This window comes from Lagopus muta, chromosome 1, assembly GCF_023343835.1.
Source record: "Lagopus muta isolate bLagMut1 chromosome 1, bLagMut1 primary, whole genome shotgun sequence".
Classification (NCBI taxonomy): domain Eukaryota; kingdom Metazoa; phylum Chordata; class Aves; order Galliformes; family Phasianidae; genus Lagopus; species Lagopus muta.
In genome coordinates, this window is record NC_064433.1 from 38,112,216 (window position 1) to 38,129,767 (window position 17,552).

Genomic DNA, 17,552 nt, shown 5'->3' on the forward strand with positions numbered 1-17,552 from the left:
AAAAAAAAAAAAAGCATCTCTTGATATTTACATTCTAAGGAATTACGCTGTCCGTTAACTTGGAAATAGAATATATCCAAAGAAGTGTTGTGTTGAAAATTCCAGATATTTATGATGTCAACTTGTAGAATAGCTTGAAGGAAAAAAGAGAGTTGGGGCAAAGAACTGGAATGTTCACAAGTGTGTTGGAGGATAGAAATCTTAAACCGTGTAATATTTATGAGCAACCAAGAGGCTACATTCTGCTCTCAATTACTCTGGCATAAATCTAGAATTACTCATTGGAAGTTCAAAGTTTTTGCTGCAGATTTACACTCGTATAACAAGGAACAGAGTTCAGTTCTGTAAGGGTGGGAAAATCAATTTGGCCAGAAGTTAACTTGCCTGGAACTCAAATTCTAATCACAGAAAGAAACCTTTTTCAGGTCAAATACCAGACTGTGCGTTATGTATCTCTCTTTGTCTTTAGCTAAGACACTGAGGCTAGCATTCAGTTCTGTTCAGTAACCCATGTAGTATCCCATGGCACCAGGTATTAGACTGATTCAGCTTTATTGCCTAGGGCAGGGGGAAGTTCTCATAGCAGAGTCATGAAGCTCCACAGAAGACCAAAAGGAAGCTGGGAAATAAAATAAAAAGTTGCTGGCTTATAGCCTGAGAGAGTAAACTTGCAAAGGGTGAGTGATCAGGGAACAATCATAGAAAAACGACAGGAAAAAGACAGAATCAAAATCCCATATTATGATCCCATAAGGATCTGGAAGAAGAGAGGTCTTCCCCAAATTTAAGCAGGTTTCAGAAAAAAATGGAATCTTTTGACAAGCTGTCAGGTTCCACTTTTGAATACTCTGCTAGTGACAGATCCCAGCAGTGCTCAGGTGGTTTGTACTGTGCTGTGCTATGATGGTTTCTGAAAAGAAAATAAACACAGCCTACACATCTTGTTCTTATTCTGAGGAAGATTCTCTCACTGGGTGCAGGGAAGGGAACGGAATGAAAAATAAGACTTTCAAAGAGAGTAAAAGAAAACAATAAGTGAATAATGTATGGCATCTTGTTATACCTTTTCTAAATGTAGAGTGAGGCTTTACTGGTCTGGCTCACATTTGTGTTAATAACGTACCTGTAATTATGCAGTTTTGTACCTACTGAAAACCTTTCCGTGTCTGTCAACAAAGTTATTGTTGGCTGTGATGCTAGAAGAATTTGTAATGAAAGACATTTTCTGTACATAATGGTCTCTGACTTTGTCACTGTGGAAAGTGTGTATGGTACTGCTGACCTGTTCACTTGGGGCTGTTAACTTAGTGTTTGCTAGTTTTTAGCTAGTACCTACTAACTGGCTGCTCCAGCTTAGTAACCAGTTTAGTCTCCCTTCTGGCTTTGATAAAACTCTGCTTTGTTCATAGTTCATCCTAGGCTTATTGTAGGTGGAATAAAATTATTTTGGCTTTCTATTTTATTTTTTTAATTTGTGAATGCTGATGTTGCTTTTATGGCTGCCATATGCTTGTTACATATGTCAGTTCTAAAAGCTTTGCTGATGGATGAAAGCTGGGAGAGGAGCTTTATCATTTATCTCTCATCCAGTACTTTTCTTGCTTACTTGAAGGTAAGTCCAATATAATAAATAATGATAGCCTCCTGTTTTTTTACATGCCACATCTGTAAGGTAATATTTCTCCTCAGTATGCTGAGAAGCAGGAAGGAAGCATCCAACATCTGCAGGATTCAAAGTTATTTTTGACAGCTGTGTGCTATTGGGTATTTCTTTCTTTTTGTGAAAGATAAAACAACCCAGGTGAATTGCTCAAAGGGCATTAATGACTGTCAGACATGTTAAACATATGTTCTCATATGTACATAAAGATAGACACAGAAGATAAAATTATGTATCTATATACAGAGTGGAGTTGAGGAAATAGTTTGCTGACCTGAAAAGTTGCTATTGTACTGTACAATCAGATTTCTGTTGAGATGGCACAAGGTATATGATGTGGTATAGGTGGGAGGTTTGTGATAACAAGAAACAGCAGTTCAACCTTGACACCTATTGATCACAAAACTGGAAGGTTTGGTCTAGAGACATGCAGGATTCATTTCAGCATTTAGCCTGGAGCACACTCTGATCACAGCAGAACAGAGTAAAGCACAAGCTTTCAAGGCTAAATGTAGGAAATGTTCACATATGGCCAACAGGAGATAAAAGCAGACAGTTGTGATTTCAGTGTGTGCATTGGACCTATATTTATTTGAAAAAGAACACTCTCATATAGCCAAAATGTATGTGGTCAAGGTTTTTCTTTCATATTAATATAATGCAGATAGAGAGGAGTGACCTCTCTGTAAGAGCTCCAAGCTAGCAAAGCACAAGCTAAGAGGTAGGAAGCAACAGTGAGTATGGTGATGAACCCTAGTGAAGACATGCTGCTAAAAAATGTGGACTCCGTGTAGCATTATCATAAGTAGTTGATCACAGTAGGCCTATAATCCAAAGACATTGGCAGAGATCATGTCTGCTTACCAAAAAAAAGTCCTAGTGTGACTTCAAAATACTTCATGATATTTGGTCATCATCTGAGAATTTGAGTGTTAGGTAATAGCAAAGATCAATTACTCAGTACACTGCTTCTGACTGCTGTAGAAGACATGCAGAGAAAGTGTGTGGAAACAGAAGCACATGGGGAGTAACAATTTTTCTAGGATATCTATCCAGTGCCAGAGTAAAGTAAACACCAAATTGCAATGGGAAGGGTGGCAGGGAGGCTGATGTTATGATCTTGCGAGACTTCACTAAGAACTGCAGTGTGCATCCATACTAAGCACTGTTGCCAGTATCTTCCTAATTATGGCAAATAATAGGGAATGCAGGTAAATATGAAGTATGTATGTAGTTAAACAAAATTAAAATAATGTAGTAGTGTAAGGAGGCTTACTTGATAAAAAAAAAATACTGTGGCTGTCTGCAAAGAGAGCAAGAAGTAGTAGCAGGAAATCAAAAACATGTCTTGGATCATTCACCCATGCTGATAAGCAGTGAGAACTAACAGACGATATTATGCAATGGTTGCACCTTAGATCAAGATATGAAGAGGCAGATGAGGAGAGATGGTATAACTAGCACAGTAGACATTATAAATTGTGGGTGATACAAGCCAACATTAAATTACCAGTCTCAAAGAAAGAAGGAAGTAGACAGCAGATTGTGAGTTAGTAGTGTTTCTCCAGCTGCAGAGCAGTTCACACTTGTTTAAGGTCAAATATCAAAGCCAGTACCTGAAAATCTATCCGTCTTTGTTTTTAAGAAATATTCTTTAAGTATTAACGTATCTTCTCTTTTCTGGAAACACGTATTCCTAACCTTTCACTCCCAACCATTTTCATGATTATTAAAACAAAAAAAATCCTCTTTTTTTTTACTGTTATCTACATCCATTTCTAGCAAAGAAACTTCTCTTCTATCCCCCAAACTCTCTCTCTACGGTAATTTCCATTGACTGCAGGGGTGTCTGCTGGTGATAGCGAAGCTGATAGACTTCAAAGCCACTGTTGTTGCCGCAGTTGGCCAAGAATCTGCTCATGACTGAAGCAGATGTTTTTAAGGTTTTTTTAAGGTTTTTTTTTTTTTTTTTTTTTTTAATAGACCAATGAGAACCTTATGCAACAGTTTTTTACTTAAATCCTGGACTGAATGCCAGCATAGCTACGTTGCATGACTTCAAAACCCTCTATCAGAACTGTTGCGCTTGTAAGAGGCAAGTTTCCCTTTCTAGCAGGTAAAAGCATATTTTCACTCTTGACAGCTCCCTGATGTTAGATAATTAGCAGATTCCTGTTTAGTCTTCATTGCTTTACCTTAACAAGTTGTTGTTGTTGGGTTTTTTTGTTTGTTTTTTTACAGTTTGTTTGAAAATTTCACAGTAAGCTTATGTTGTAAAGGAATGTTGAATGAAAATTCTGGAGAGTTCACACTGAGTATTGAATCAGAACGGCTTTGATTAACCCACAAACTTAATCCTAAATTCTAGAAATATCTGCTTTTGTATTGTTTACCTTAGACATTTCTCCAGTAACTCTAGACTGAGCTGGAGTACTCCTAAACGCCCTTAGAATTGACAAAAACACTACTTTGGCAACATGACAGTGAAGTTATGAACCTGTAATGTTCTAAGAAATAAAGATGCCAGGCATGCAAACATTGGAATCTATAACTCACCGCAGTGCACCAAAGATGATACAAAGTCAGAAGATGGAGATAGAGATACAAAGTCAGAAGATAGAGATATCTTCAGAAATAGAAAACTCCATGGGAAAAATAAGGAGCATTGAAAGAGACAAAAGAAACCTGCCAGACGGATGCTGGAGAAGTCAGTGTGCCTGCTGTGGGCATTGCGGCCTGGAGTTTGTAAATGGCAAACTGAGGACACAAGGAAGAGAGAAAGGAAAACCTAGCACTTTCATTCTTACAATGGATGTAATCCGTTAGACTAGCTTATGCAGAGTGATGTTAATGGAGGGTTACCTTATTAGCCATAGTTAACAGCAGTTTTGGGAGTAAGCAGCTTTTGTTATTTGCTTCATTTACTTAGAAAGAAACAAATGAACAAATAGATTGCCTTTATTTTATTTTATTTTACCCTCTTCCACCTCCCAAAGAGGATGGCTGATGTTTTCATTAAGCTTTACCAGCTGGCCATATGGGATAGTCAGTAGGTCAGTATGTAAATACTTACATAGCATATTAGCCCTTTCTTATTCTTTCAACATTTTTGTTTACATTTCCCAATCCGTTAGTATTTAAGCTTGATTCCTTTGAGCCAAACACTCCATGATTAAATGCAGTGCATAGCAACAGAGAAATAATTATCGTTTTTAACCCACACATATGCATAAGCCAAAAAAAATCTCTACTTGACAAAGAGAGTATTGACTTCCCATGTAGTCCTTAGAAGGTCATTTAACTTCATGCATGCACTTCGCAAGATTTTAATGCACTTTACATGGACATATAATGTATGTGTATAAATGTCTGAAACCACCTGATGGAAGATACTGCAAATGTAAAGCAGAAGAATTACAAAATTACAAAAGAATTGCAAAAGATCTGGTCACTTACATCAGTAATGGCTCAAAACCATTAACTCCTTGGTCTTTGAAGGGCCAAATTGCTCAGAGGATAAATAGATATCCTTATTTAAAAGTTGTCCTCTTTGAAAGACTTCCCCAAACATTCAGCCAAAGCAGAAGGATTTCCTTTAGGAAGCCGGATGCACCTTTTTCAGTGACTATAACTGGGTTTTGGATTATGTATCTCTTGGAATTCCAAACTGTTAAGAAAAACAACAGCAGTTTATTCAGTAGCATTACACACAGATAGGATTAAATACTTGTTACATGGCTTACTTTTAGACTATAGAATTGCCTAACTCTTGTAAAAAGCACTGCAGTGGAGGTAGGATTATGGTCTGAACATGAGTAAGGACTGGATAATTTGTCTCATCATTATCTGATAGATTGAAAATACCTTATTACACCAATTATGGCATGTTTCTTATTTTAGGTCAGCATTATTATATTAACATTTTTGATATGTTATTAAATATATCAAAATATTTCTATAAATATATATTTATATATAATATTTTAAATTTGGTTTCTTTTTCAAAGGTACTATAATTGCCTCCAAGAGTTCTCTCCCCAGCTGTTTCTAACTGGAGAAAAACTGTCTTCTCAACCTGAAATCAGTACTCACAAAATAGGGTGATTGTGTCATCACATTTAAACTCTTTCAGAAGTCAGCCTGGCTCTTGTAAGCTATAGACGCAGCTGTTGAACCAGTGGGATGAAGTAGGGAAATGGCTCAGAACAGACCTCAGCAGTCTCTGGACCCCTGACATTTCCTGTTTGACCCAGGACACATGCAACAGCTTCCTTGTTGAAGATCATAGACCAGAAGGAGCAAACAAATCTCTTGGCTCCACTTTTGAGGCAGGTGTCCCCTCTCTTGATATTTCCTGTGGTCTGGGAGACATTGCCAGCTGTCTGCTCAGTTCATACAAGCAGTTTGTCTGAGAACTGTGGTTAGAGAGGGGAGCAGCCTTCATGGGCCTCTGGTATCAGATACGATGAGGGAAAGAAAATTTATGTCAAAGTGTTGTATTGTAAATAATTATTCATATTAAGTCTTTAGAACAAAAATTCACGTTAATAGTACAACTACCAGATACCTTATTTTACAAGGTTACTTGGGTTTCAGGTGTTGTATGAAATAAATACTATAGGGACATAGGAATTATACTCAATGCACACATACTGTCTTCCTCTGAAGTACATGTCATTTATTTAACTCAAATTTTTAATAATTATTGTTAAAACATTTGATTGCTTGATACTTCTAAAGTTGTACTTTTGGGCCATATAGACATGACTTTTGATCTTTATTAGAGAGAAAGAAGTAGTTTTGCCTGCAGTATCTCACTGGAACTACCACTGCTGTTGACAAGACTTCAAAGGTTTACGTTATGACCTTAGCTCTGTTTTCTCATATTTAGGTTTCTCCTAATTTTTATCTTCTCGTTTAACATACCACTTGAAATCTTGCTCTCACTTTACTTCCAGAGCTCAGATGTCTTCTAGCTTCCTCATAACTTTCTTAACTTTCCTGCAAAACTTCATTTCACTTGTGTCTGGGTTTCAGTCATAATTTCTGCATATCCTGCATCCTGAGACTAGATAGAGTCCTGTACCTGCCTGGCCTGAGGGTATCTAAGCTGATAAATATCTAAGTGGGTAAATGATAAACCTGCAAGTCCTCTGTGTGTTTAGCCTCGCTTATTTGTCATCCCTATCTGCTTCACACAACCAAGATATTTTCCTCTTGTTTGTATCCATCATATCTTTCTACTCTGTATTTTCTTTATCCTGCCAGCAGTGCTACTGCCTTTCATGCCAGTTAGTCCAATAGTCTGGTGCTGGTTTTTATTTCACGTAGTCCCAGCTCATAGCCACTTCCAGCAACATTTCTACCCCTGATTTCTCATAGGCAGGCCTTTTTTCCTTTCAGGCACCATTCACAGATAGGTAAACCATCTTTCTTCTGTTTTTGGATTCTCTATAGCAGCCTGGCTTGCTGGTCTCCTAGCTCCCCACTTCAGAGCCACCATGAACAATCCCACTAAATTCACATTACCATCATAATTCCTAACGGTGATCTTTGCAGCTCCTACATCCACAGTTTTCCAAGAGTTCATCCCTTTACAGTACTTCAAGGGCACTTCTCAGAGCAGTGCAGACACTTTCTGCCTGAGATGCTGTCCCTCTTCTATCCAGCTTCATTGATATTACCTGCACCTGGTACCACTTGGGGCACCTTGTCCACAGGTGCTCTGTGCTCTGCTTTATGGTTCACATGGAAACCACAGCTGAAACTTAGTTGTTAAATATTCTTTTCCCCTGATATTCTTCATAAAATCCACAGTAATCATGAGGTATGCAAATCTTTTCTAGTGAAAAATGTGGGTAAGTGGTCTCTAAGGACAACAGATGTTTGTTTCTTATCTTTTACTGAGAATTAGAATGAGGGAGAACAAAAGACTAGTCTTGTAACTAGGCCTGTAAATGCATTCTTACCTATGGAGTATTGCTACTGTTTTCCTCCATTACCTTGTAGAAATCAGGAATGATTCTTGCAAATAATCTTGTAGATTTTTATTAATATCTTTGCAGATCAGAAGCAATTCAGGTTTACATTGTTGCCAAAGATCTTGAAAAATGGGATTTTGAAGCTGATGGCAGTAACCTGGTAATCCTACTATAATTGATGATTATTTTGAAAGAGTAATAATTTCCTTGAAAAAATAGCACCAGCTTCACATCATTGTTTCCAAACCCTTTTGGTTATGCGTTGCAGATGACTCTCTCCTGGTAAGCTAGCTTGCTTATTACTTCTAGGGTTTCTGTGCTGGGAAAATGGGTTGCAAAAGAGACTGTGGGTATCATGACCTCATCATTCATATTCAAAAGAAGAGCAGCAAGATTGCCATAATACATTACTTTGTAAAATTATAACCCTGAGAAGTAATAAGATTCAATTGCATTTTTTTGGCAAAGTTCTATTTAAGAAAGTATCTGTCTTATGACTCTAGTTTATTCTTTGTCTTGATCATTGGTCAGCTGTCCTCATGAGGATTTTTCATCTCCTCAAACCTTGCATCAGATAAATCCCTCTTTTCCTGTGGTCCACTTCAGCCTTTGCATATGTGCCCTTTCTAAAGCGTTAACAGTTGTGTCTGAGAAACTTAAGCTACAGTGCTTTATGGTGCTGGAGAACAAATGCAGACCGCACAAGGAGCTTTTTTCCCTTTTGCTCTGCACAAGACCTGTAACACTACTTGGAATGAGAATATTCTGTCCATTGAGAAGAGTGTTGGATGCAGTGGACTGAAATTGTCCAAAATGGAGTGAAGGTATCTCTGTGCAGTCTTCTGTAAAGCTCATTGCTAAGCAGAGGATGCTGAAATAGGTTTTGCTGATTCTCTGTGTACACACTGCAAAACTAAGGAGATCATTAAACGAGGTCAGACTTATTCCTTTAAACTAAAAGCATGAATGGATAGTCAATATAGAATATTGAATTTGTAATTAATATATCATCATGATCTTTCAAATGAAAGGTCGAAGAAAATACTGTGTGAGGAAATGTACTTTTATAATGCAAAATAATTTCAGAAGGTGGCCTAGGAGTTCCCTTCTAGTCTGCTTGTCTATACGGTTTTGTTTTAAATGCTTTTTGTAACTCTTGCCATCTTCAGCTTGCATCCTCGAGACTCTTATTTTTCTCTGAGCTTACATCTTAGTGTGAACAGTATCTGCTATTCAGGTAGAGCAGCTTAACACCATGTAGAGTACAGTGGCAGAATAGCATTCAGGTATCTGTGTTTTATTTTGGAAGAGATACCAGTAAAAGCATGGAATATTTTTGCCCGTGGTGTGGGTGATAACATCCCTTAGGAGCTTAATGATGTGTCATTTTTGTACAGGGTTTTTTTTCCATTACATCACAGTTTAAAATGTGTTTCCCTGCTGTAGGTACTCAAAGGAATCTACAGTTGTCCTTTTAAGCAAGCGTTTATGCTGCTCAGCAATTTGTACTGTCTATTGCAATTCATTTTATGGCTTGCTCTGTCTGCCTATCTGCTGTGTGTTTCCCTGTGTAAGGATTTAAGGTTGCCAGAAAGAATATGTCTATGATCAACAAGCAGAAGCGATGCATTGGACGTGCACTTCATGGAGCTTTAAATGCTTTTAGAAAGGGAAGTGTTAAAACTGAGTAGATGACGTTAGTACCACCACCGAGAAAGGAAGAAAAAAAGTGCCCTGAAAAGCTGTATTGACTAAATCTCCTAACAATGCTCGTGATTTTCCTATATCCTGCTCTGTGTTTTTGTATGGATTTTTCATAGCACAGGCAGACGTTCCCCACACTGTGATTCAGCGTCTGTTCCTAGCCATGCTCTTGCACGATTTTAACCTGATTTCACGGGAGGAACAGGGAATGAAACACTCTAGCTCATGGTTGTCAGCAGTGAAAAATAGCCAGGAATCAGACAAACAGCTTCATTGCTGAGATTATTTCCGGGATAAAAACTCTTCCAACAGCTGTTTGCTTTGGCCACTGCTCAGGTCTTTTTTTTTTTTTTTTTTTTTTTTTTTTTTCATCAGAAAAAAAAGAGGCTTGCTTTTTTTTTTTTTAAGCTGTGGGCTGGTTATTTATGCAGTCAGGAAGAGGTCTCTGCTTCCAGTGTTGTGGTCTCAGAGCTGTTTTGACAGTTGGAGTACAGGGAGATTTCATCTCCTCTCTGCCTCCTTCTCTCCCGTCCTTCATTCACTTAACGTGCAGACCTGGAATGCTGTAGGAAGAAGAGAAAGCAAATTTACGAGTTCTTTAATCCCAGGCAGGCAGCTTTGTGGCAGTTACCTTCAAGAAAAGTTCACGCCCCAAAGGAGTGTTTAGTCTTACAGAGTCACTGACTCACTGAGCAGCGCGTGTGAGTGTCTGTGAGGGAGAAGGCAGAGATGAAGGAGAAGTTTTGCTTCCTTGTGAAACTCATAATACTATTGTTTTAAGGACTTTTTGCAAAGATGACTGCTACTTTTGTTTAAAGTATTTGTTCGGAATTGCTGAATCTGGAGTCTACCAGACTGAGGTCAGGAGCATTTTCTTTGGCAGAAAGAAGATACTTTTAGAGAAGCCATGCCTGTGCTTGGGGTTGCCTCCAAGCTAAGACAGCCAGCCGTAGGGTCAAAGCCTGTTCATACTGCCCTCCCGATACCAAACCTTGGCCCCACCGGCACGCAGCACTACTCACCAAAGTCCTTGGAGCTTACCGGGGCAGAGAGCTCGATGCTGTCTTGTCAGCTCACCTTAAAGTCAACCTGTGATTTTGGAGAGAGGAGAGCGCTTCAAGGGAAAACCCAGGAGCTGGAAGATAGCAAGGTTAGTTGGAAACTTTTCCTGCACATCTGAATTCTCAAAAAATGTTAATTTGCTTGGGCAAAATCTGATAGAAACTGACTGCCTGCACAGCTTGGGTGTGATTGGGTAAAAGATAGACTTTTGCTGTCAGCAGTGAACTTATATAGCAGCCTTGTAAATTTTGTTTGCTCAGTGCTGTCATTTGAATAAATATTCTGTTTTTGAAATATTAATGTTAAGTTAATGATAGAATAAATTTCACAGAACAATCTGATAAAGATCAGTAGAATCACACGTAGAAAAAAATTGTCCCAGCATCCCATAAACAGAGCAATGACATGACTGCACTTAAAAAAAAAAAAAAAAATAATAATAATAATAATAATTTAAAAAAATCTTGGCTTCTTCACATGATATTATGAAATTTATAAAGAGATCTCACACCCACACTTATGCCCACAGGGAGACTCCTTTAGAGCGACTAATTGATTTTCTTTTCACTTTTCAAATGATGTGGATATTCTTGCTGCAGAACCTGAATAGCAGCTTCCCAGTGAAAAGTACCTGTGTTTTTTCGCTTCTGCACAGAACTTCTTCCTAGACTTCATCTAGCTCTGATTCATTATGATTAAAATTTTTTTTAAGAAGTTTTTCTTAATTATGATTCCATAGCATTTTTAGACTGCTCATACAGTTTTTCTTTTGTAAAGGAGTACTTTTGGATTCTTGCTTGATAATTTAAAAAACCACTCATGCTTTCCTAGTACTTTTGGTTTGTGGAACTGATGACCAAACTGTGATTAAACATGTATTTGTAGTTGCTTCATATTTAATTTAAGGACACTTGAGTGTAATCAGAGCTGTTACAGTAGCAAGATGGATGTAATGTATGTACTTGGTTTTCCCTTGTTTTTAGTTACTGAATTAATTCAGTATTCAAGAAGAAAGTTGGTTTTGTGGTGAAGCAAAGGGTTGGGATTCTGAACATTTGGTTTCCTTTTTAATCCCTGCCACATTTTCCCACGGGATTTTGGTCATGTCACTTAATTTTTCTCTTGGAGTTCTCTTTGTCACTTTATTCCCTGCCTTTTAAATGATGTTTTGATGATATCAAAGATGTCCAATAGACAGAGACTAGACTGTTCATTTCTTGATTTCCAGAAATGATGAAAAATCCTTTTCTATGACATGAGTGCAACATGAAGATAAGAATAAAACTTTTCAGCACAATGTAATTCCTGCTTACTCATTTATCTTTAATGGAAAAGATTCCTTCTGTTTACTCTTTGATGGTGTTCTTTAGTGAGTATTGCATGAAAAGTATTTTAGATTTTCAAGTGCTATGTTCAGGGGAAAAAAAAGATAGCATTGCCTGCTGAGAACTGTATTTCCTGATTCTTTGAAAAAATTGTAGAGATAGGTAGAACATCTTGTTTCAGTATTTAAACAGCTTAGGATCTATTAGTGATTAGCATGAGACTTAATGGGAGTCAGTTCCTCTGGTGATCCGCATTTACTTCCATGGCATCTGGTCCTGAGTACTGCTGAAGTACTGCTGAGTAAAGTAACAGACTATGTGGACCCAAATGGTTCTCAAATCTGAGTTTGAGAATTTCAGGTTTCTTTGGTTTGACTATGCTTTTGTACTTAGAGGCTGTTATTTGAAAAAAAAAGTCCTGCTAGGTATTAGATCCATCTCTCTCTTCTCAATGGAGGCAGCTGAGCACATTTAGAATATGACCCTTTAAGATGGTTTATGCACATGCTGGTCTGAAAACCTCCCCTGGCTGCCTAGATTTATAGATGGGTTGACTAACTTCTGCAGCTTTTTTGTATTCCCTTTTATAAAGTCTTGAAATTTCCAGCAAAGCTTGGTGGATGTCCTTGTTCAGTTTTTTCCCAAGTACATTTTTTTTGAAGAATGTTCTTTTATTCACTTATCGAGTGAATTTCATGAAGCATTTTGGCAACAGAATTTGCGTAATAAAGTGAGTGGTTATGATGAAGTTGATTTTAGGCTTTTGTCACTAATAAACTTGAATATCATCCTAAATTACTGAATGATATTTTCATTCATCAGTGCTGTGGATTCCTGCCTCCTGTTTCCCATTGCCTGGTCTCCTTAGGAGCATGTCTAAAATATCTAAGTAGTTCAAGCACAAATTTGAATGAGTTGTTAGGGTGAAGGTCACTTCAGGTTTGTTGTGTGGATGCAGATTCCGCATATCAGTGTTCTAAAACTTGACTATTTGTAAGAGCCCATAGTCCTTTGATTTTATTTATTTATTTATTTATTTATTTTGTTAGCAAGGACATTCCTACATGGTTCTATAGTATACAATGGTGTACTTTAGGAGCGTTTCCATTACAACAGTGTTCAGATAAAAGGTCTTTAAGTCAAAATGTTGTAAATACCTAGCCAGAGTTTCTATATGAGAGTAAAATCTTCCTCTATAGTATACTGCTTGTATGCTTATGTTATATCACTGGGTATAAAACAGCACTGTTTTTTGAGGGTAAGATGATGAATATCTGCAGAAGTTGGTGGAGCATATGAATTAATCATCTGGTTAACATTTGCCCTTGTCTGCTGGATTGCAGGCTTTAGCTTTGCTTTCTTCTGTATTTTACACATCCTGCTCTGTGGATCACCAGCTTTGTGTCTGAAAGGCAGTTGGATTGACACGCTCTCTGACACATCCTCTTGCTATCTATAAGTGCTAAGGACCCCAAGATAAATTTGTGTTATATATGTCAATACAGTAGGTCATTGCCACCCAGCTGTTTCCTCTATGGCCTTCAGTCTCACTGCACCTGATTGTTTGAGACTTTTGACACTTGTGTTGGCTTTCTCGCACAACTTCATTGCCAGGGTTGGCTAGGAATACAGCTGCAAACATCAGATCTGTTTTTCCTAAGCATTTTTCCTTTCTCACATGATTTTGTTGCTTTTGCATATGTAGTCTTGGAGGCTTTTTGTGGACATGATACAGTTTGGAGTTTAGTGAAAGTGACATTATTTTAATAAGAACTCTGTAGTAGGGGGAAAAAAAAATGAATGATTACATTCAGTGCTCTTTCTTTATTGGCAAATAAGTTGCTAATCATTAAATTATTCTGTGTGTAATTTATTGAAATACACTTTTGTTCAGAATTTGTGCTTTGGTATGTAGGTCCATCTGCTTTCTTGCTAAGCCCGCTAATGTTTAAGCTGACTGCATGAGCACTTATGATGTGAATAGTCATGCAAAATATTTGAACGCAAGCATTCAGAGCACATTCTTTTTCCCTGAGTATCATATAGACAAAAGTTTATTCCTATATATGTACACAGGAAAAGAATCCAGCTGCTGAATTCGTGAGGTGAAATGCTGGCTTGCCTTGAAGCAGATGGAGTTTTGCTGTTTAGTAGGACCGTGCTTTGTTTTTATGAAAACCACATCTGAAAATACCAATATTTGCTGTAACATTTTTCTAACCGTATATAGAGTAGTATTTCAAATCTGTGTCTCTCCTTTCATACTACGTGCTAAAATAATGAGACCAAAATTATCAGATTGCATTAGGCTGCCTTGTGCTACTCTTGTTGTTGTATTCTGTAAAAGTTATAAAATGAAAAAAAAAAAAATCAATATTGTGGAAATGGCTAAAACAAAGAAACTTAGAGTTTCTTTGTAAAAACAACTAATTTGGGTCACTAAGTGATAACTTTGTGCTGTACTGTAGAATAGTATCGGTACCAATAACATTTTACTCAAGGTGAATATAGTTTCTTTCAGCAGTCCTTGCGTATTTGATGCTGTGGCAACAAGGACATTGTCACAAATCTTCTCTGACAAAAATCTGAGCAGATGCTGGGAGCTGGCACCCATGCTGAGCATGTCAGGCTTCTGATCTGGCTGCCCAGAGCTACTCCTTGTAGTGTTGTGCTGTAAGTTCCCCATAGTTTCCTTCCATCATCAAACTTTCTTATTTCAAGAGTACTGCACTATCATTTAAGCTTGCCAACTTAGTTTTCTATGGACTGAATCCAATATATTAATTGTAGTGTTTTGATTATATGACTTCAAATATAAGACTTTATCCTTCTTTCCCAAGCTAATTCATTCCTGTACTCACATTATCTTACATACATTTTTTTGTTGTTATTTTCAGTTTCTCTGTGCTATCTGTCCTTTGCTGTCTGCTTTATCTTCTTCCTTCCTACTAGCAGACATCTTTACAGGCTTCTACACAGACTAATTTTTCTCTGTATCTACAAATCAAGTCATTATGTTATGACTACAACATTTTTATACCTTAAAGGAAAGCGTTAGGTTCTACAACTGACCCAGTATATGTATGTATGTAAACTTAAAACTTTTATGGATACATCGTTTTATTTTTTTTTAGGGTTTATGTTAAGATTCTCATAACATGGAGATTGTAGAATCATACTATTACCAAGGTTGGAAAAGACCTTCAGTATCATCCAGTCCAGCTGTCCACCTCCAGGGACAGTGACTGATCCACCTCCCTAGGAAGTGTGTTTCAGCACCTGACTACTCTTTCAGTGAAGGAATTTTTCATAATATCCAACCTGAACCTCCCCTGGTGCAACTTGAAGCCATTTCCTTGAGTCCTATCGCTGGTTACGTGCAAGTGGAAGCCAGCTCCCACCTCGTCACAACCTCCTTTCAGGTATTTGCAGAGAGTTGTAGAGATACTGGCATCCAGAGGATGTATGGACACTCTCTTAAAAAGTGATCCAGCCACACCAAGCTCATCACTAAACTATCTAATTTTGAGACAGGAATATCTCAGGGGAACTCAGAAAATGGATCTACTGCCAAGTCTTCTGGATGTAATGGCAAAGAATATGGTGTCCACCTGATGAAAGACATGTGAGCGGTTTCTTCTCTAGAGCATTGAAATCTGAGCATCTGGACTGGGAAAGTGGTCTGTAAAGCAGCAGAACAGAGATGAATAGATGCACTCTACATGGGGAATATGGCCCTGAAAGACTAGGCTCTGTAGTATAGTTGTACCAAGAAAGCAACATTGAAGTGATCTAAAATAAAATTTAACATCAATGCCACAAAACAATCCTAAGTGCTTTGATGTGATTAGGCGAAAAACATGTACTGCTGCTATTGTAAGGGCTCTTGAAGTTCATTTCATTTAGTGTCATAATTCTATGTTTCATTATTGATCTGAAGGCTTCTGGTGTTGGCATCGTTCAGCCAGTGCTTTTGCATCAGGACACTGGAATGAGCATAGAAACCCCTCATTTCTGCCCCATCAACTGTCAGCAGAATATCAGCGGTGTGGTAACTCCTGCCTATTGCCAGATACCAGACTTGAAGAACGGCTAGGATCCTCTATCCTCTGTCTTAAGACAGTTCTTAAGACAAACATTTTTGCTTTCTTTGCATGGGTGGAGCTCCCTGACTGTGCCTGTGGGAGTACTATGCACACTGGAAACCAGATATGTGCCATGAATGACTTCCATATCTCTGTCTTTATTCAACTAACCCTTCCACACCATAGCTTTTTTGTGTCCCTTTCCCACCATTCCCCAGCACTCCCAAGTGTGGCATCCGTTGCAATCCCACATCTATTTGACCTTTCAAATTCTTGGACACCTTTTTGTCTGGTCTCACAGGGCCAAACTTCACAAAGTTTCTTGACATACTTAGTCTAGGGAACATAAATAAATGAGTTTATTTCCCCACTTTGTCATACCCTTCCTTTTCCCAGTGCTAGTACATTGGAGATGTCTGCCTTGTGGGTTGGCAAGAAAGGAGGCTGCTCGTTGCGCTGAGTGTTTCATTTACAGTGCTATGGCCAAGGCAACAAAAAGGACAGCAGAAGCAGCCAGAGGCCGCCCATCTTCTTCCCACAGTGACTGCTAGTGCTGGGAAGCTAGCACTGTTTCAAAAGCACTGACTAGCTGCCAGAAATTTCAGTCGGCACTGCTGACACCTGGGACTGCATGTGTTTAAACTTCACACTGGCCCAGTGAAGCCAGGACAGCTGGCAGGAGTTCAGATTGTCAGCATTTTCAGCTTCTTGCCTTGCGGTCTGAATTATTGCTTTATCAAACAGATAACAGCATCTTTAATGTGCTTTGTGTATTCAGCACCATCTGACTATGCTATATTATAACTGATTTAAGAGTCTCGTGCTGCACGAGTTTGGAAGCAACTTTACTGTTACATGTTTATTTTCTGATCATCTGTAGCAAACACATTTTCACTTAGTTAAGATAAATTAACAGTAAGACAAGTATATAACTCTAAAAGCTTTTGTATTTATGAGCAAATTGTAATGAGTGTGGGTTGAAATAAGCCTTTTGTTTATAATTTTTAATTGGGATTATGAGTAGGAGGATATTTACTAACTCAGGTTTAAAACCTCTGCTTACCTTTAGACTTCTTTTTCTATATTTCTCTAATAAAAGAAATTAGAACTCAGCATATTTCATATTAAATGGCTACGGAGAGCTGACGCAAGGCATTGATAAAAAACAATTGCTTTTACTCTTTTGTATTGCATCTGTGCTTAGGGAAGCTGGCAGGGGATTTCCTGAACAAACAAGTTTAAAAAATTCTCTTTCCTTGAAAATGGAAGTGTTCCTGATTGTATACATACAGCTCCCAGAATGTGTGAAAGCAGCAGAGCTCCAGATCCCAACGCAACCCAGCAACGTTTGCTTGGTGCAACACCAGAGCTAATAAATGCAGCCCCTCTGGGTAATCTGTTCTCCATGACCATAAATGGAGATAAGTGGTCTCTGTCTCTACATAAAAATAATGGGCTTATACTATACCCCAGGAGGTTTTTGTTAGGCATCAGTGAAGCTTTCCAGCAGTTAATAGTAGTTAAACAGAGGCACACATTATATTCAGAAGGTGTACCATCTCTGCCACTGGAGAATTCAAAAAGCCAAGCAGATGTACACCTGCTGGTCATTGCGTGGTTACACTGACCCTTTCTTGTGCAGAGGAATAGGTGACTCTCCTGAAGGTCTCTTTTCTCGTTCACTGATTCTGCTGAATGCGGGTGTGTGATGGTGAAACTGCTACTCTGGAAGCCT

At 38.2% G+C, this 17,552-nt stretch overlaps 1 protein-coding gene across 11 annotated transcripts in view; it reads left to right on the forward strand.

The window, feature by feature from the left end:
* Positions 1-17,552, forward strand: part of NAV3 (neuron navigator 3) — a 523,919-nt gene that overhangs the window by 260,559 nt on the left and 245,808 nt on the right. For 9 of the 11 annotated variants that reach the window (XM_048934333.1, XM_048934324.1, XM_048934367.1 and 6 more), the window contains exon 1: positions 9,795-10,495. The exons of the other annotated variants lie outside the window; for them this stretch is intronic. In XM_048934333.1, the coding sequence (XP_048790290.1) occupies positions 10,253-10,495 (243 nt within the window). In that variant the 5' untranslated portion in view covers positions 9,795-10,252. Of the gene's footprint in view, positions 1-9,794; positions 10,496-17,552 lie in introns of those variants that run through there. 11 annotated transcript variants of the gene reach the window in all.